Source organism: Acanthochromis polyacanthus, chromosome 18 (genome assembly GCF_021347895.1).
Source record: "Acanthochromis polyacanthus isolate Apoly-LR-REF ecotype Palm Island chromosome 18, KAUST_Apoly_ChrSc, whole genome shotgun sequence".
Taxonomy (NCBI): Eukaryota; Metazoa; Chordata; class Actinopteri; family Pomacentridae; genus Acanthochromis; species Acanthochromis polyacanthus.
The window spans coordinates 5,716,140-5,737,439 of NC_067130.1; the positions used below are offsets into that span (position 1 = coordinate 5,716,140).

Below are 21,300 nucleotides of genomic sequence, written 5' to 3' on the forward strand. Positions count from 1 at the left end.
ACAGAGGCCTTAAAGGGCCTTAAAAGTAATCTGTTAAATGTTACAATTTATCCAAATTCCACATTTGTGAGATTTCATTAGTAGTCAAACAAGTATTGAGTTCCTACACTTGAGTAAAAGTAGCAGTTACATTTTTTTTAAACTCACAAGCATAAATCTTGGATTAAGTGTTGTACACATTATCTTACAGGAGGGGCATTTTTCTTATTCATAAGGAATGTCATTTCAATGTCCTTATTTAATTATCATCAACTGATTACCATATAAGAACAATTTTAACATAGCGGGTCAGGGTAGAAATTTTTTTTATCAATTTAACTTACTGCAACAATGTAAATTTGCTTATATGCTTGTTTTTTATTGCTGTTTTCTATGTGAAATATTAGTCTATGAATCATGTCACTAAATTATTATGGAAGAGTTTACAAAACCAATGAATATTCACCCCTGAAAGGTAGTGGAATGCAAGAATAAAATTGTCAAATCAGAATCAGAATTGAGTGCTTTAAATGAAAAATTTTATGTAATTTTTCTCACAGTTTCTGAATTTTTGAGGCTGAGGATAGTGGTGCTGTAATCTTAAGATACAGTAATCTGTGAGGGGTTTTAATAATAATTTTGTCCAGATTTTGCTTATTCCTTCACCCTTTCACAGTTTCTGGAAGATAATCCTCCTGTAATGTGTACAAATAAACAAAAAAGTAACAAAATATTTATTTATAAGGTTTATTATTATAAAGCTGTGTAATTCATGTGCAAAGTTTACAAGTTTCAATAAATCAACTGTCCCTTGCCCTGTAGCCCCAATGGAAGAAACACCATTGTCTGATTATGGGAAGTTTATTTTCTCCTTATATGAAACTTTATGTACATCTGACTGTTTTTTGCACATTATCTTTGTGCCATTGCATTTCTTTATCTGCAGAAATGTGATGGTCATACCAAAAATACCACCTGACATTGCACCATCAGTGGGGTCATTTACATGTACAAACAGGTCTCATCTGTTGAATTTAGAAGCATTTAAACCACTCTGATTTACCTAAAATATACATTTTTAATATTTGCTTTTATTCACAAGCTAGTAAAAAACAAAAATCCTCAGAATTATTTCACACAAACAAGAGTTATGTCTTTGTTGGCTGAAGAGAAATCATGTTTCTTGTCTCCATCTTGTGGAGGAAACGAGCATGCAAATATTCCATTCAAATTTTGCTCACGTAATGTTTTTTTTTTTTTTTTTTAATCATGTTGAATTATTATTACATAGAAGCATTGCGTGTAGAAGTTAATTTTACTTAGGAAATTCTGACAGGTTGACTAGGTTAGTTAACTTATTTAATTGAGATTTAAACAACATAAACAGATGTGAGCCTAAGCATAGTCACCAGTATTTTTGTGAGCTTTGATAAAAAATAATAACGAATTTCAACAATACAATCCACAATTAAATGTAATCTTATAACTGACAAAATGTTGTACTGATAATTCAGTGGCATTTATGAGACACAATCAGTATCACTTAAATACACACCAAGTATAAACACTATATATATATATATATATATATACACCACACCACACACACACACACACACACACACACACAACACACACACACAACACACACTATATATTCGATAAAACAAAGGAAAAATACTGATTTTGCAGTGTAGCATTTGTCGTAGTTATATTCAATTAAAGACTCCCTATTCCTTCTTCAAAATAGTATAATTAGTTTCTTGGGTGAGATACTTAAATGTACTATTTTTTCCACCACTGCAAACATGCATACATAATTAACTGCTTTTTCCACCAATGTAGCCACATAAAATAAACTGGCAGCAAATGTATGTTTAATAATGATACGGAATCATATGTATGTAGTGTCTTGTTCGAAGTTTTTCTGTCAGTGGTACTGTTTCCATTAGACGCCCCCCTGGCCGTTGACGGCTGCTAACAGCTAACCTGTTTGTTTATGGATAGCATCTAACGCTAAAGCCGAGAAACGGGAAGGAAACGCAGTTTGTCTTAATATTTGAGCTAACTGTAATTTAAAGTGACGCACTCGTGATATTGTTTTGTTGTGATAACCGTTTTTGTTTTGGCCACAGGTCAGGGTGGGTCAGTTTTCCTAAATATAACTTACGGTGTTGGTCTTTATTAGCATCTTGACGAATCCTTTGGTTTAGCGTCTTAGCATGATTAGCATTAGCCTGCTAGTATAATGCTAACTTATTTTAGGCCTCGCTGTAAGTACGACTCCGGTGTCAATATAACAGCCTCCATTTTATTGATTTGGAAAATGGACTTTACTGAAATTTCTATGTAATGACAACTAAATTAAATAGAACAACGCGGGTTTCCGCCCACATACCATGTGTTATGGTATAATTACTACTATTATTATAGTATCTCAACACAATAATTGTTTTGTACATGTATAGATTAATAGTTGACCCTTGTAAAAGAAATTATCTTACTCTAGCACTACAAAGTCATCTGACTGTGTTTTTTCAGGGCTTTCAATCTCACATTCATCAGCAAAGTCCACAGATTTGAGTGGGCAGTGTGGTAAATGCCTTGTAAAGCTAGTGCTTAAACTTGTTTTGTCAAGTTGCTGTATGTTGTTTTTAATGGGAACAGAAATTGTGATTCACAGCACCTGGTCCATCTACACACACACAGCTACAATAATTAGCTTGCCCCATGAACTCTGTATGAGAGTATAACCTTGAAAATGAGATGTGACTTTGTACTGTAATAACTTTTAAGTGGGGCAACTGGTATCATCTGTGGTGTTGTTAAAACATGTATAGTTGAGTGGTTGAAGTTCACGCAGTATTTTTAACCTTTTCTATTTGCGTTTTTGGAATAGAACTTGCAGAAAGCATAAATGTTATTGGTCAGTAAATCTGGCCTGCATAATTAAATATATATTTAAAAAATGTGTTTTATATTTTGATCAATTGCTATGTTGTAATGATTTTTTTTAATAAACAACATATACACTATAGAGCCTTCATGAGAAATACATTAACTATAAACCCTTATTGTTTGTCTCCTAAATGAATTATTTTCAGATAAATATATTGGGTTACTTAAATAATGTATTAATGCAGATTAAGGAACTGTACTTTCAACAATGATTAGGTTTGTTGTCAACTATTAAAATAATCACAAAATGTTTTGCTAATTGATTAATCTGTTTGGTTTTTTTTGCTGAATATATGGTAGATAGATAGATCCTTTGCCACAGCAGTTTCAGGACAGACATAACACCACACACTTCCTCAAATATGCCAAAAATCACCTGACTTCGACTTACTATAGTTTAAATATTTTCTGGTTTCTTTACTCTTCTGTGACAGTAGAATGGGGTTGTGAACAAAATAACATATTTCAGGCATCATCTTAGGTTTCTGGGAAACCACTGATGAATATGTATTAAGATTTTCTGACATCTTTAGACCAAAAATTAATTGATTAATTGAAAATATAATCAACAGACTGATTATTAAAGAAAATTATCGTTGGTTGCAGTGCTAATTTGTAATTTCAACACAGCAATGACAATTTGAATAATTAGCACTGTTATGACTACATTTTTACAGCACAATAGGAATTATAGCACCAAAATAGGCATTTTCCCATCCTATGCCACACTCATTTTGAAAAGAAAGAGGAAGCTGTGTCGTGTGACTGCGTGTAGCTTGACTTCTTCCTTATCTAACAGCTCCCAGCTTTCTGCCGATCACTACCTAGCGGAGCACAAGCAGAGAGCAGTCAGCCCGTCGTGTCTCTCCCCGAGGCCGATGGTAAAATCCAACCTCCAGCGGATCCTAACAGTCATTGCTTTTGCTCGCGAGAAAGAAGGAAAACAGCAGCCCTCTACTACCATGGCGGATCTAAGTAGTAATATCTGTGACATGATTGGGAAGTAAGTAAACGATGAGAAATACCTCACCTAAGCTTACTGGCTAACCGTGATGTGGGGAGGGGTGGCCTAAGCTAGCGCAGCTAGCAGCCACGGAAAAGCGGAAGTAAATGGCATTTAAATGTGCTCTTGACTTAAATGCGCAGCATAGCAATAGCCTAGCATTGTGATTTGTGATACACTTTGTTACTGAGGTATTTAAAGGATGTCACGTTAAAATTGTAGCCTTTTGCGTCGTGGCCCGAGAGACAACTTTAGCAGCGTTAGCTCATGTTAGCTGGGAACGTCGTCGAAACTGTGATACGTCACTGCGTCGGCTAGCTGACAAGGAAAACATTTAACATTGTATCGTTTTTGTTGTGGAAACTTAAAACACGCAGCTTTAAATGCGTGTGTCACGTAGAACCCTGGCAACTCATTTACATTCGTGAAAAATTGAACGGTATAGTTAAATAATAACTCGCATTCCAGTAAGTTTACAGTCAACAACTCGAACGTAACGTTAAGTGTTTGACATTGGAAACGCTTAATCCGCGCAGCAAGCCTCAAAACAGGGAAACGCTGTACTGACACAAGTAAACCAGAGCAGCTCACGGTGTTTTCTTGTAACATCTCCGGGACGGCGACAAAAAATGACACCGGGTTGACAGAAACGTCGACAGGTGAGCACGTTTCTGACCACTGCGACCTCGTGAGCTGACAGCGGAGTCAGGTTGATTATTACGCAAGCAGCGTTTTACTGCCGCAGGCGACGTGAGCGCAGACATGTTACTGTAAACACTTACGGATGGAGTGGTGTATGGACAGTAGAACCTTATGAAGACACTGTCAACCAAAAGGAAGCTCGTTGTCGATCATTTAATAAATTTTATAATTAATGCTATCGATTAGTTGGCCCATTCAAAGCCGGAATGAAATTACAAAAGGCTGATCTAATCTTACTGCGTTTTTCTACCAAGTCTAAATTTCAAAGCAGAAGTATTATTATAATAATAGAATTGAAATGTATGATCCATCATTACCACATAACATTTCTAAATGGATTAAAGATATAGATTGCTTCAAACATGTGTTTATTACGTTGCTAAATAGCATAGATGATGGCACAAATAAAGCTGTGATTGTGGTATTTTAATTTATAAAACCAAATAATTCCCAATAACAAAGTATTAGACTATTACAATGAATCCACTTGGCCATTCGTGACTGAGAGTACCATTTTAGTATTGCAGCAGTCAATTAAAGTAATAATAATGTCAGTAAAGAGCAGACCCAGGGTCAGATGCGTTGCATAATGTATGTGCTAAGTTGCAGCCTTTGCCATATGTTAATTGCATAGCTTCAAATTGTAGCTTCTCTTTGAAACTGATTCATCTTCAAGCCGACCTAGAGCCATGAGTTAATTATGTATAAACTGTCTACTTTGCATATAAGAGTGACAGGGAGAGCTGTCAACATCACAGTGTTGTTCAGCCACACCTGAAAATAATCTGCACTTATTGTAGGTTTGATTAAGCGATTCATTTCTCAAGCAGACAAGCTGCCTAATTCCACCCTCTCAAATGTGAGGATTTGATGCTTTCCTTTGTCGTATGATTGCAAAATAATTGTTTGTTTGTGGACTCGCTGACGGAACAAACAAACTGGCGGCTGCTGGAAATTCTAATAAGCAGCTTTCCCAGATTTCAGACAAAACAAATGCCCAGGAATTATTAGCAGATAATTTGAGAATGAATGCAACCACAAAATCCAAGCCCAAATTTTGAGAATATATTTGGAACAGAATATTATTGTTTGATTTTCAAGCGAAAATCAAACGTGTTTAATCTTGGAATACATCGAGGCGTGGAGGCCTCGTTTACAGTGTACCAGAGGAAGAAATAAAAGATGTTGGCACACAAACAAGAAACTTGGATACCCATAATTGAAGGCGAAGTTAGCAAAGTTGTGAAAACACATTATTTAGAACATTTCAATTTGAAATAAACCAACAGCCAAGTAAAATACAGAAAGTTATTCTGTAAATTGACAATTAGTGTCAGCAATAGACCTTCACATCAGCCATTTTATCATAAAATAGGAAAAAAAAGATGTTTCTAATGATGTTAGCAAAGTTTTTTTCCCTAAACAGAACAAAACCTTAAATTGTCATTAGTAACACCTGTGTTTACCCAACGTTTAATATCAAAATGGATGCTGTGAAAAGTCTGTTTTCTAACAGCTCTGACTTTAAGTAGTAAATATTTTCACCATTTTTGTTGTTTAGAGAGCAAATTAATAACCAAATAACTAAATAAGGGCTATATTAATTGATGATATGTATAATAATCAGGTGCAGCTGAAGTCACTGTGCTGTTTGATTGAAATATAAATCTGACATCTCATAGGTAATTGTTAGACAATCGTTCTTTTTTTTTTTCACCATTAACTACATCAAAAAGGCCTATTTGTCATTTTGTTTTACACTGTATTCCTCCTTAATATTTGGACTTAATTCTTCACCACTTTGCCTCTGAATGCAAACCACAAGATACAACAAAGCCGTGTTTACAGCACAACAAATGTTTGTGGACATTTGGTAGGTATTAGAGGTTGGCTCTGTTAACGGCTTAACTTACTCTGGCTGTTTTAACTAACCACACTGAAATGCGAGTTAAAAACGGGAGTCTGGGTTTGTGCTTTTAGCAGCAAATACTTGCGGTCGGTCGCCTCCCACCACATCCCTCTGTCCGGTGCGCTGCTCTTTTAAATGTTCCGTTAACAACTCTGTAAACATAGTGCTATTGTTTTGGTGAACAGTTGAGTCCTGCTGGTTTAACACATGCCGTGGATTGAGCACTTAGCATCAGTATTTGTTAAAGTCTACAGTTTTGCAGACAAAAAAACCTTTATGGCAAGCAGTATTTGCTAATCTTGTATTTTTTAACAGCTTGTTTGCTAAAATGAACGTTACAGCGGTTGACACTTCTTCAAATTGTGGCCAAACTCGATAAGATGAGAACTAGGACTGCGTGTTAGACAAGGAACTTAAAGCATACGTGGTGCTCCGGTGGTTTTTGTTGCTTTTGAGACAAAGAAAGTGGTGTGTTGCTGTTGTGGTCTGATGCCGTGTTGACACAGTTGACAGTCGTAAAAACGGTTCAAACAAAACATCACAGCGAGCTGCATGGAAATCGTTGGGCTTTGTTGGCTTTAGCAAAATAAAGGTGTGCGAAGCAAAGAGCTGCGTGATTTATTTGTAGGAATAATGCCACAAAATGCTCCGTATCACACCTTTTGAGATGATACGGTACACAATGACAGTGTATATTTGTCTGTCTTTGCTTACTTTAAAAAAGGATCACAGGAAAACTATAAGTTTGCATTTTTGTAATTGTCTTTTCTTTGTTCCCCCTTCCAGCCTGTCCCTGCACTGTAGTAGTACCCGCCCGGGCCTCTGTGGTGCTCCTGATGCCCCTCTCCCACCCCTGAAGATCCCAGGTGGGCGAGGAATGGCACACGGGATCACGCTCCTTCAGCTCGGCAGCTCTACTCAGTAAGTCACACACCGTCTCAACGCAGAAATGTGGTGCAAATGCAAAAAGACGTGTAAGCTGTCTGCGTCGGAAGATGTCTCAAGCATGCAGGCTTCCTCCTCACCGAAACATTTCCTGTCATGTGATCAGAGTTGGTTCACGAAGCAGAGCGGCAGAAGGCACCGAGGGTTTTACCCGATTCAGACGCATTATTTCCACGTGTGCTCGCATTTTTTTTTGGCCATATTTCCATCCTAGTTGAACAATAAAAAGAAACATAAAACCTACGTGTAACCAATACATTTCCGTGTTATTTTTACTCGTGTTCCAGACCGAAAGTTGACCGTGACGGAAGAGCCAGCTGGGAATGGTCGCCCTGGGATACTCCACTTCCAAAGCCGTCCCACCGTTACCAAGACGATACAGTGGGATGCTGTCCTGAGCAACAGTGCACTCTATGTGGAGATACCTCTTGACCCTCTTCCTGAAGGCAGCAAGGAGAGGTGAGGCCTCTTAAGTTCTACAGGGGTCAATATATAATTGCTGGACTTTTCTAACATAGTTGACATTTTTGCTGTTTCAGTCTAAAATCAACATGGCTGCCTATAACTCAACACCACATGGCATTTTTACACAAAGATTCTTCTAAATATATATATATAATTGAGTAAAATTGAAAGTTTTTCATAATGATATTGTAGTAAACCTGTTAACATGCCATAAATCCACACTTGACTCACACACTACTTCATATTAAATAACTCAGAAAGCCTTTTCTTCAGGAGGAAATGACATCATGTGGAGCAGGTCATGTGATCTGGAATCAACACACTTCCTTAAGAGGTGTTTTTGTAACGGGGAACTTCGCTGAAAGTGATAGTTATTTTCCATATAAAATTTGATGTACTGTCCAAAAAGAATGTCAGCCATCATTATCTCAGCGTAATAAAAACAACACTATCACAGCTATTTGTTGAATCTACTCATTTTATTGTTATTTGGATAATTAGAAGGTGGTTTTTATTAAATTGGAACGTTTTTTTAGTTGACATTTTAGTGATATCCAGTCATTTTTTTCTGAGTGATTGTTTCCATTATAAATAATTGTGGAATTTGTAAAAACATGATCATAATGAACATAAAACATCAGTTTTTCGTTTTACTTGTAATAAAAATGTATGCAAGATATATCCCATGGGCTTCAAACGTCCTTCAATTATATATTGACTCATAGGAGTAGAAATGTTCTGCTTTTGTTAATTGGACTCTGGCAGCCTGTTTATCTTCACACCGGCCTGTGTAGACGCTAATTCTTTGTTTAATCTTATTTTGCTCTCTTTGAAACATCGTAGGTGAAGCCAGAGCCTTTAGAAATAATCAGCAAATGCGTTTAATCCTCAGAGAAAAGAAGTCTTGAGATGCAGCCAGAGACTTGGTTTAGTTTTTTTTTTTTTTGCCTGCTTGTTGCAACACTTTTCCATTTCCTAACCTAAGCTGCCCTATGTTCTCCCTCCAGTTTCGCGGCTCTCCTCGAGTATGCTGAAGAACATCTGAAAGTCGTTAGCGTGTTTGTCTGCTTTTACAAGAACAGAGATGATCGTTGGTACGTGCCAACAGCCCACCTCTCCCACCCACCCATGACTTGATAGCTTAATTATTTTTGGCTTCTGACTCGGTAAATCTTTTCCCTTGCAGCTAAACTGGTGCGTACCTTCAGTTTTCTGGGCTTTGAGATTGTGAAACCGGGCCATGCCCTCGTCCCACCTCGACCCGATGTTTTCTTCATGGCCTACAACTTCGACAGGGACTCTTCGGACGAGGAGTAGCCCTCCAGACAACCTCTCACCCCCCTGCTTACATCTTTTTCTTCCCATTGTATGTTTTTCTGCAGCTGTGGTAAACCCTGGGCTGTAGCTCTCTGTATGCAAGTACTTACCACCCCCCCTCCACAGAGAATGCGCAAGCTGTGTATCTCCTGTTTCCAGCATCTATCTTTGTGTGTTTTATTATAGTATTCATTCAAGATTCGTCGATGTTGTCACCTAAAAGGAGGGAATCTTTTGGGGGGTTTTTTTGGACTTACAATCATATTGCAGTTATCATAGCTAGTGAAGTTTAATTTCTTGTCGAGTCTTTGTTTGTTTATCTCTTTTCATGGCAGAATAAGACGGCGGATTCTTCATTTCTTGAATGTACAACAAAAAAGGTCATCAGGTTTACACTCGGGTACTCCAGCTTTCTTTTGATTGGCTAAATGACTTTAAATTTTCTTTCTCTCTGAATCGAAATAGCGAATGCTCTTCAGCGGGACCAGTTTTATTTTGTAGCACTAACATCCTCGCAGTAGTGTTAGCATTTTACAACTTTTACTTTCGAGCAACAGCCCCAACGATTGGTACTTCATAGGCGGATAGTGAAATCCTTTTAGACTAGAAGTGGAGTGAGAAGATGAGTGCTATTGCATGTGTCTGACGTAGGAGCTTCAGTTTTCAAGTTCAAGATCTTTTACTATGAGTGTATTTGGTACAAAGTGAAGGGAAAGTGAATAATCCAAAGTGCATTTGCTTCTTTCAGCTGTGTATAGCTGACAATATATTGTAGAAATTTTTTGTTTTGGAGGTTGGAAAAAAATGCTGTGATGTTATGATTGGATATTTTTGTTTCTTGGATTAGCATTCCTTTAACATTTTTTTTCCACAATAGTATTGAGTTTGTTGTTCACCTGCATAGTGGTACCTGTTGTGCTTCTGTGATAATAAAACAACAAAAACAATCTTTTGTCGTCTTCTGTTGGACCAGAATAGAACAATCCAGTTCCTCACTTGACCCTCCTGTTGTCCTCATTTACAGGCGCCAAAACATGTTTTCTTTAAAAAAAAAAATCCAAAGATTCAGCAAAAAAAATTCTCAAATTTCTGAAAATTTCAGGAAGAAAATTCCAATAATTCCTTCTTTTTTTTAAAAAAAATCCCCCAAATTCAGCAAGAAAATTCTCAATGTTTAAAAAATGAGTAAAAATCTTCCCAAAAAATCCTTAGAAAAGCTGAAATGATTACATATATATCAGTAAAACTTCTACTTTTTAAGAACATTCACAAAAGAATTATTTTTGTGAATGTTCTTAAACATTTTTAACATTTTTTTTGGACCAAAAAAATGTGGACATCAGAAGTCCCACTGTGAAAATCTATTTTATTTTCCTCCACATTTTCAAACTAAAACCCGCAGGACGACATGAGGGTTAAAGCCTTCTGTAGTTAAGTTTTCTACCAGATGGGGCTCCTGGAGATGCTTCAGAAACTTTTTTTTTTTTTACTCGCATAGGTTTTATAAATAATGTCATTATTACATAACAGCAAAGCCCTTGTCATACTGAAACTAGTGCCTAACATAATGTATTATGTGCTGGAACAAATGGAAGTAGAAGAGTTGGAAAAGCAGCGGCCGAAATTCAAAGCATGTCAGAGCGTCTTCACACCACCAGGAGGCTCCACAGGACTCTGAACCGCACAACAATTCAATATAAAGTCACATCTGTGGCTCTGCTTTGTTTCTGAGCATCACTTTAGAGACAAAATTATCTCCAAACTCCCCGTTTTCAGCTATTGAAATTAGCTTTGAATGTTAATATCTGCCGAAGCCGTACAAAAAGGTTTAAAGGCCGCCCACGCAGAGTATTTAACTTCATCTGGCTGATTAGACCTCTTCATAGAAAACAGTTTCTGATTGACATTATGTGGCCTCCAAGTTATCATTTTCATTGTTGTATACTTAATTTGATTTGATTCCCTGCACTTTGATTTCTATGCTGCTAATTAATGATGGTGCCAAAATAGCACACTGCTTTTTAAAGATGCGACTAACAGAAAGTTTATTATTCGTGACTCTGTCTACCTTTGGCCTGAGTGGAAGTCTGAAGGCCTGTGTAGCAGAGGCAACATCTGGAGCTTTTAAATGGAAAACTGCTTATTTTCCTCGGTGCCAAATGAAACAGACTAAAACTAATGCAATTTGTAAACTATTACGATGATAGAATAATTCTCATAAATGATGTGTGGCCTGTTTTTAATGGAAAACTATCAGAAGACGTTATGGTTTGATGCCACGGCCCATCTAACAGCCCACATCCTCACCGACGTCTGGCTAATACCGAGCTTCTTGACTGTTAAAACTATGACGGCAATAATGGAAAGTCAGTTTTCTGTAATCGGGGTGCACCAACAATTACTTACACGAGCAAATTAACATCAGAAGTTTTGACAAATCTGTAGACGTGCTGCTGCAAACGCTGTAACCTGCTTCATAGGCAGAATTAGTGTCTTAACCCATTTTATAGACTTGCTTTTATGCTATTTTGCCTATTTTATTAGTCTATTTTTCCCTTTTTATGGTTATTATTTGTGCCCTTATTTACTTGGTTTTGTGTTTCAGTATGACACTGCATTTTTGTCGCTTTTATTGTTTTATTTCCTGTCAATTGTGTTTGTGGCATTGATTTTATTTTTATTTATTTTGTACATCTTATCTTTTGTTTCCATGGTCTTTCTTCTTTCAGGTTCAGGCATTTTGTTGTATAATGGTGCTGAATGTCCACCTTTTTTGGCACTTTGTAAACCGTTTTTTTAAAAAGAGGCAATATAAATTATTACTATCATTATTATATGAAACGCATACATCCACTTTTCACTGCTTATTGAGTGAGGATAATGGTGAAAATTTAAAAAAATGTTTTTTTTCTTTCTTCTATATGGCAAAATAAACAGTCTTCAACTTAATTACTGTAGAGATATATAGGGAAAAATGCAGTTTGCTAAATTATATAATAAAGAGAATACCTTAAGTTCTGCAAAATGGAAAAACTAAATCTGAACAGCTTTAAAAAGTTTAAATGCAAGTGGCCAATTTGAGTTGAATTTTGAGGAGCAAACATTAACATCACTATCTACAATCTGACTTTACATTTTACTCTGAAATCCAAACTTATTTGTCACATTCAATCAGTAAAACAAAAAAGAAAATCCTTCTTTTCTTGAATCCAAATATTTAATAGGTACATATCAAGTATTATTATGACATGTATAAAATTTCAGATCACAATATGAAGCAATGAAACTCCTCAGACTGGCGTTTTTGCTGCAAATGTTTGAGGTCGCCAACATAAAAACGACTAATGATTAAAATCGAAGAGAGAAGCAACTAAAATGGTAGAAAAAAAATAAACGGTGTACAGACATAGATAATAGTAAGCATTCTAGGAAAATTAAATGTGACTTCTCAAACTTTTTTCTTCAATAAGAGAGTGCAATGAAAAGAAAACGACACAGCACTGAAGCCAAGCGTCCACAAGACGTCTAAAAATTGTTAGTACTGTAGGTTCACGGAGGGCAGAAGACTGCGGAAAGAGAGGAGAGGGTAGCAAAGGTCACAGCAGAGAAAGAAAGGAGGGCTATTAGCTTGCCAGTCAATGCGTGAAGAAAATAATCCGAACAAGAGTAAGCAACAGTGGAAGTAATGCACATCACAGTTAGCTTTAAAGACCATAGTAGCATTTGTACTTGCATGTTGTCGGTAAAAAGAGACAAAAAAAAAACATCCTGAATGATTGAACAGAAACAAGGACATCACCACAAACAAACAAACAGCCTGCCAATGAATAAAAGGAGGGAGTGTCGGTAACACGACGGGGGTCAGACAGACAGCGTTCGTCTCTGATCTGAACGTCGACAGAGAATAAGACACTGATGTGTGCAGCAGCGTGTTGACTCGGCTGAGGCTGTCTGTGTCAAAAAAAGAACATGGCTTTACGTGACGGTGGCATCGAACAAGGGCTACATCTTCCCTCAAACTCGACTCGTGTACAGTAACTGAACTTCAGCGCTCCAGGTGACCTCTGTCCACATCACACACCCAGTGACGTGCCGCTGCTCTCCATGCGTTTTAAACCTGCCAACCCCGGACATTTTAAAGCACCATGTCAGCACCAGAGAGGATGGAGATCTGTGTCGGCTGCTCGCAATAAAAACGCTTCCTTTAGCAGTTTTAACCCCAGGAAAACTGGACTTTCTGTGGGTATAATAGGTGAAAAGAGGCTTCTGTATGCAGCAATGCATTTAACTGTTATCAATACAATATCTGCAATGGAAAATGTCACAATATAGCAGGAGCTAAAAATAAAAACGAGTCAGAAATTAAATGTTAAGCCCAAAATGCTTGTAAGATTACAACTTCCAAGTGCTTTTTGTTTTCTAGTTTTAACTATTCTCTGCAGTTAAACATGAGAAAAGGTAAGCAATAAATGCAAAATGTGTCTTTTTATCCAAAATGAGCATATTTTTACGAAGTCAAGAAACAACCATGAGCTTTCCTGACATTTCTTTCAAATGGTGAATCTTTTGGTGCAGCGAATTTGAGGAAAACGCATCCAGATTTGTTTGTATCGTGTTCACAGCTGCCATTATGATTTGGTTTCTGGGTTGCAGATCACCGCGAGTTAGACCTGATGATCTGGGAAAATAAACGAGATCCTCGTGTTTCTGTTTTGTTTGCAGGTTAGACGTTACATCCACACGGTCTCATGTTTGCCACTTGAAAACATTCACCTCTGTGTGGAGCCAGAAGTCTGAGGCAAACAGCAAAAGAAAAGATCTCCTTCTGTCACACACGCTCATAATCCTTCTAAACATGTACGGCGGTATGTAAACAGGCCTCCTTGTTATCCGGCATATCCAAAATAAATCAGCTGGTCTTCTCTCATATGAGCCTGTCTTTTTGGAACCAACTTTCTGTGAGAAGAAATCCAACTAATTTGAACTGAACATATTGAGCACAGCCAAGCATTTCTAATCAGTAACTCAATGCTGTTTGCTTTGACAGTTCTTTTAAAAATGCTCTTTTCTTCCTCAGTCCACTGTTGTATTTTCAGATTTCTCTCTGGACTACAGGAACAACTTCCCTGTGATGAACTTACAAATTGCAAATTAGCCTTTTCCCAGGTGTTGTTTTCCAATTAAAACATCCTTGATGGCCTATTTATTGGCTAAAAAGGGACAAAAAAGGGCTTGGATGTTAAATAATTACCTCGGGCTTCACTTCTCTTACTGCCAGTGTTCATTTTCTGACCATGAGGTTCAGTAAATGACATAATTCAAACTTCACATTGCACCAACATGCATGGTCAATGTTGTAATGTATGCAAGTGCAACGAAATGCATTATCCATTAGGATATTCAATTGTGTATTAAAAAAACTAGAGAAGTCTGTTAAGCTTACATCCACCAGTCAACTAAAAACCTCTCACTTGTGCTGTGTAGGGTATTGCTTCAAAACATCAAAGTTCCAATACATTATCTGAGTTTTAGTAGCACTTATTGCCAAACACAAGCAGCCTTAAAAGTAACTGGCTCAAGTAAAACCTTCTAAAATAGTTTAATAAATCAGTAAATGTCTGATTAAAATTAGAAACTGAACAATATTAGGAAACTGATGGGGAATTTGGTGCTAATGTTTGGTATCTGATAGCACTGAAAGCACTACTTATCTTTCTCTGCCTGTTTTAAAGGACAGCAGTGGTGAATAGCAATCTATGACAACATCAAACACACTATCCAGCCTCTCTGCTGTACATTAGGGAGCCGTACAGTTTGGCCTTGAGCCTCCGACTGTGTGGATCCGCATCACGTTGAGTGGAAAGCTCTTTATCAGCGAGCACAAATCAGCAGCCTTTTGTTTGGCTCAACTGAAACAGCTGTATCTCCGTTTTCTGGACGTAACGTGACAAATAATCCACATCGCGCCGCCTGTGCAATCACTCATCCGACCACTTTCTCTAAAATGAAGGAGATGTGCATCGCGCTGGACACCCAGAGCTCTCCAGAGAACATTACACTGAGCCCAACAGGAAGAACAATAGCAGATGAATATCTGCTGAGCACATTATATGCTAACCATCTTTGTGTGAAGTCCTGCTTGATTGTGGTTGCTTGGTAACACCAGGGACAAACCACAGTGTGCCATTTCAGATGTCACTGAACAGAATGCGTATCCGGCTCATCTAACGCTTTACAGGCATTTAATGCAGTTGCAGGTTTCATTCTGGTCAATAAAGAAAAACAGAACGTATTCATCTTGTGTGCGAGGACAGGTTAGTTTATGGAACCATGAACCAGATAAATGTCTTTACATTATGTTAACTCATCTATTTAAACACTGTGCGAGGTTTTAGTGCGTTAAATGCATCCTGTACATTTATTTTATAGCTGCTCGGAAATAGAAACAAACAGGATCTAACTAAAGAAAGCTGGTAGCGTGCTGGATATTGCATTGGACTCTGAGGTGTGATTCCTCATCCAAAATTACTTTTTAAAATCAGATTCCACAAGGTTTGCCCCTACAGCCTCGTGCTTAGTAAACACTGTTTATGACTCCACATAAAATCTTAACAGAGATTTGTGTCACTGGTAGATTCTATTTGTATGTAAAGTTGCAGCCTTGTTAGAGCAGGAAATCCTCCAACACTCCAAACAAACTGGACGCAGCTGCCAATTTCTGTTCTCTGCCAAACACGGAAAGTTACCCCTGGCGAGACATTTGCTATTCTTACTAGCTCAAGGCATGGCAATGGCACTATTCCAGGTGACATGAGCAGCTAGCAGGATGCTAGTAAATGCTTCTGATTAACCTACAAAACAAGACGCACATGTCAATATTGAGGTGCTAAAACGGCAGAAGATATTGTGTGCTTTGCTTTATGTAAAACTGGATGCTCATTTTGGACTTTTTTAACTTTACTTTGCCATAACAGGCCAACCTACTTGCCCTTCCTAGCACCGGCCGAGCACACAGATCAGTATTTTGGTGTAAAAAGCTGCATACATGGTACACAAAATGCACACAGGTTGGCAAGAATCTAACAGCTGATTTTATGATATTGAGAAATGTGCACTCGAACAACGTGCTGTATGTCAATCAATGGAACCAGTGGACAGCACAATGGAAGGGAGAACTAAATAAAAAAGAAGAACTGATATCTTATGATGGCTTGTGGGAGTATGAGTCGGGGCTCCTTTTGTGCGTTTGTTTTTTGTGCGCGTTTGTGTGGCAGGAGTGGGGAGGTTTAAAAAATGTCCTCGGTTGAATTTCAGGCTGGTGATGTTAATGGAGACAGTCCAAGTTCAGCAGATGAGGTCAGTCCCTACTGAGGTTGTTTGTGTATGAATGATTGTATACATAAATGGCTGTATATGCAATATACATTTGCCCGTGGGTAAGTACATTATGTGTGTGCAATGCGTTTTAAAGTGGAGCTCTAGGTACTTGACGGTATACGAGGGTGCACAGAATGGATGCTTATGTGCGTGTATCCTACTTATAAATGTGATTTCGACCTCATCGGCCCTTGCTGTAGCCGGGAAAGAACTGGTCGAGCAGTATCTGAAGCGTCTTGTTCTGGGTCATGACGTAGTCTTTGCCCAAGTCGTGGCGGCAGGCAGGGCAGGTGTACACCTTCGCTCGGAACGATCGCTGGAGACAAGTCTGAGGAAGGAAGACGGCGTGAGACGTTCACATGCACAAACGGGGGGTTTTATGTAGCAGCTTTTACAAATACCTCCACTCAAACGTACCTTGCAAACGTTGTGTGAGCAGACGGTGGTAATAGGCTGGAAGGCCAGCTCCTGGCAGCACACACACATGAAAATCTGCTCCATCTTGCGCAGGAAATTCTGAGCAAACAAAGCAACACAAGCAAAAATGTATTTAGTTTGTGAATAACACGAAAAAAAATTTTTTAGAGCAGTTCTGCCCAATAAAAAAAAGTCAGACATTAGTCTCAGAAATTGGGGAATAAAGCAGAAGGTGACTCAGGCAGTTAAGCTCTAAAGATCAAGGAGATGAATTTCATTTTCTCGGATGGGGGACGGAGTGAATTATCTGTTAAGAGGCTGTTGAGGAAAATGCTTTCTGAATACAGTTTTGAGGGGTTTAAAATGTGTTAAAGCCAAGTCGTGGTCTCCGTGTCTGCAGCAGTTTGCATCATCTGCCGAAAAAGTCTACTGTCGATGCCCGTGCACAGTCCAAAACTTGTGACTGCGCAGATTATGCGCACTGCAGATGTGCCAGGAAAATGAATGGTGCTCAAAACAAATGTTTGCTTTAAGGAGAGGCTATTCAAGGAGAGTCTCCGTCATCCACACCTTTTTAATTCATCATCTCAAAAGTTGTAACTGAAGTAGTCACTACTGAACTTTGGAGGTGTTTTGATTTGTAATTGCTTTCCATCAATGGTGCCCAAACACAGTGGGAAGTTACAAATGCTCCAGAAATCCTGTGCTACGTCTGTCCACTGTGTAATCGTACTGACACAGTGCTAAGGCCTAATCTGCTGCTCTATCCTGAAAATACATAAAGTCACAAGTCTTTCCAAAACATCCACAGGAGCTCAGTGTGCTTTTTAAGGTTCATACAGGAGAATGTGACCGTCTATGTCAAACTACCCAACAATATGTGAACAGGGCAGGATAAACCATGAACTGGACTTCTTTAATCTTTAATATCCCAGTGATTCATACCGGTCCCTCTTTAAGGTTTTCCATGGCTTCATCCCAGAGTTTCTTGTTGGCTGTGTCCTCTCGGATCAACTGCTGCTGCTGCTCTGACAGCTGGAAGGTCTCCTCTATCTTCACTCGTTTAGACGGAGGCTCTGCCACTGGTGAGGATTCTGGCACAGACATAAACATAACTTAAAAAGCAGCAGCTACTCTTAGAGAATAAACAAATGACAATGAAAATGAAAGCTAAGCTGTTAAGTACATATCATCTACAGTGGTCTATGCTTGGGATAAGTACGATCCCGGTGGACATTTTTCCACCATCTTGAATAAAGTTTCACTGATCACGCCGTCCTCACCTGTCCTCTTCTCACAACACCTTGTCTGACCTGCTTTGAGCTTCGTCTGTAAAAGCACCCACCACTCTCTCCGGTTGTCTTCTGCTCTCCATTACTTTGTGGCGCCTCTTCTTCCATGTTTTCCACGGGGTTCTCTTCCTCCTCTTCCTCGTCAATCTCCTCTTTCTCCTTGATCTTGCGTTGTCTCCGTGGCCTCCCTCTCCCGGGATAGTGTTTAGTCCGGCCGCCACGACCAGGTCTGGCGCAGGCCTCCTTCTTTGTTTTGTTAGCCATGGCTGACAGGTAGCCTGGTGGGTACTGCAGACACACAGGAACAGACACAAGTGCTTATTTTGCTTCATTATTTATACAATTTGAGCTTATTTTCTGGTATATGTCTGAAAACTGGATGCACAAAAAGAATGAAGCTAATGAGAAATATCAAGAAGAGGTGTACAGTGACACTAATAAAGCACATAATTTAATATGTACACATGCAAAGGTGCTGTATATGCTACATACTGTGCTCTATCATACTGTAAGTGTGGGTTTGTACGGCACTTGCTGCACACATACTCAAAATTCGGCACTGATTCTAAACAGAAAAAGGCAAAACAGTGACATGACATGCAGTATTTCAATGCATTTCATTTTCAGTAGTATCTACACAGGTCAGTTGACACAAAAACACACACACATTCAGGTCCACAAGCAGACTAACCTGAACAGCGAGGCCCAGTTTTTTGATCCTCTCCACACCTTCAGGCGTCCACGGTGCCGGTTCCATATCATCCCGTCTCAGCAGGTATCTCCACACCAAGTAACCACACTTTCCGATCTCTGGCCAGTACTTTACCACCTGTGAGCCACCAACAGCAACAATAACAGTAAATTTCACACATAAAAGAACGGTTTTGAATTAAGACTGTCCTGTGGGGTAAAGCTGAATCAAGGAGTTTATGTTTTACCTCAACATTTTCAAAAAAAATAGATTGTTTTGGGACCATGGGGTTATTTACTGTTTCTGGTTTTATTGCTCTGCTCTGTAACTCAGATTTAATAAGGGTTTGATCCTACATGGCAGCATTTGTAACTCCCATGATTTCCCACAATCATACAATGTAATGGTTTCTCTGTATTTTAAGCAACATCGTAAACAGATCTGGTTTTGGGGCGCAGCGTTTGATGGTACCTTGTAAATACCATCGTAGCGGTTTCCTTCCTCGGGAGCGTATTTGCTGATCCGTCGACCTTTGGAGCTGCGCACAACTCTAACTGGTTTTCCCGCTCGCCAGTTCCTGGACTCTGCTCCGTCTTTGTCATTCAAAGGTGCATCGCAGTTTAAGGCCAATGCCCTGCAGGCGTCAGGAGCCAACACAACTATGTTTATAAAGTGTGAGTGGGAATAATCACAGATGGACGTTTTTCACTTATTAAAAGAAGCAATCAGTTACTTATACTGAATAAGCAAATATGATGAAAAGTTATTCAAGGTAAAACATCTGTTTTTTTCTCCTAAAGTTCAAGTTTGACAACCTGACTGACAGAAATCAAAGCAAATCACACTGAAGCAAGACAGAAGAAGGGTTGTCTAGTATTAAATATGTTCTGTCTCTCAACAGGAAGAGACACACACAGATAAAAGGTCATCTGTGAGTGTCGTACCTATTCATGTGTGTCAGGGTCTGGTCAAACGAGTGCTCTCCGATCCGCTTGTTTCCTGAGAGGTCACGACCCCCGCTGCCCGTGTAGGTGAACTCATCTCCCCGGTCCTACCAGGAACCAGAACACAGTGATCGGCATGCTGTTGCACAGGACAGACCCCGGACTTCAAATGTGACACAGTGAACTAGCAGTGAGGGCGAAGCATCACAAAACCCACCACTTCATCCTCAAAGCCACCAGCTAGCACCAGCGAATAGGAGCCGTCGTTACTGCGTCCGTGGATCCCGCCGACGTGTGGCCTGTGAACTCCTGCCTCGCTCACCTGAAGGAATAAAAGCACAGAAGATTACACTGTAAAAAATTGTTGTTTTTACGGTAAAATTCCGGCTGCCATGATTGCCAGAATGCTACTGTAAAATTACGGTAAAACATTTTCTACATTTACAGTAAAGAAATGCATTGATATTGTAGATTTTAAGGCTAAAAATGTGCTTCGTTACATATTGTACTGTAAACAAAAATTTACATGAAAATATCATATAAAACAAAGTTTGCGCAACTTATTATAAATACTACAACATATTTCCATTGTCAGCACAACAAATAATGTATTTAACATTAAATATATGTACTCTTGGCAAAAAATTGTGGCTAAAGCTGTCATAAATATCGAAGCATATGTCTGTTCTTAACACAAATGTACATACATTTGACCAGTAACAAACATGAAATAAATGCAGACATTGCCATGTTACTTGTTATAAATACTGCTGCACGTTTCCATTACCTGTACAACAATATGCACATTTAACTGTAAAAAAAAAAAAGTATTCTTTTTGAGAATTAAAAGCAGAAATGTTATTATTTTCTTTAGTGATACACATATTCTGGCATTTTTCCATTAAAAACTGTGCAGGAGTTCAGAAATGTATTTTTTTCAAATGAAAAAATAAATCTCAAAACGGCACTTTTCTCCTGATTGACGTATTAACGGTGATTCAGTGTTATATAAACTGCATCAAACTGTTTGAGTTTACAGATGTTTACCGTCATGGTTTGACAGTTTTTCACTGTAAAATGCACCAACATTTTTTACAGTGTAGGACAAGGCTTCAAAAACTGCTTTCTTTCAGCTTTTATAGCAAAGCTGACTTTCATGTACTGGGCTCACCTGTACTCTGAATTTCCACGTGGTTCCAACAGGAACACCAGGTATGGGTCCATAGTGGTTTGAAGGAACAATTGTGCATTCTTTAGTGCGCCCCACACAGGCCATGCCCTGTAATTACATCAAGAAAGAG

General features: G+C 38.6%; 2 protein-coding genes across 2 annotated transcripts in view; one reads left to right on the plus strand and one right to left on the minus strand.

Annotated features, from left to right (window-relative positions):
- Positions 1-3,761: 3,761 nt before the first annotated feature.
- On the plus strand, positions 3,762-10,225 carry oaz1b (ornithine decarboxylase antizyme 1b). The gene is given in 7 exon segments (XM_051938167.1): positions 3,762-3,940; positions 7,338-7,423; positions 7,426-7,472; position 7,640; positions 7,784-7,955; positions 8,969-9,053; positions 9,147-10,225. Coding segments are annotated over 7 exon segments (648 nt in total). The 5' UTR covers positions 3,762-3,815; the 3' UTR covers positions 9,279-10,225.
- A 2,248-nt stretch (positions 10,226-12,473) lies between these two features.
- Positions 12,474-21,300, minus strand: part of LOC110966156 (E3 ubiquitin-protein ligase UHRF2) — a 36,038-nt gene continuing 27,211 nt past the window's right edge. The window contains exons 8-16 of the mRNA XM_022215426.2: positions 21,171-21,278; positions 20,217-20,321; positions 20,000-20,106; positions 19,527-19,689; positions 19,056-19,193; positions 18,418-18,652; positions 18,018-18,166; positions 17,073-17,171; positions 12,474-16,983 (exon numbers count right to left, since the gene is read on the minus strand). Of these exons, the coding sequence (XP_022071118.1) occupies positions 16,837-16,983; positions 17,073-17,171; positions 18,018-18,166; positions 18,418-18,652; positions 19,056-19,193; positions 19,527-19,689; positions 20,000-20,106; positions 20,217-20,321; positions 21,171-21,278 (1,251 nt within the window). The 3' untranslated portion in view covers positions 12,474-16,836. The remainder of the gene's footprint in view (positions 16,984-17,072; positions 17,172-18,017; positions 18,167-18,417; positions 18,653-19,055; positions 19,194-19,526; positions 19,690-19,999; positions 20,107-20,216; positions 20,322-21,170; positions 21,279-21,300) is intronic.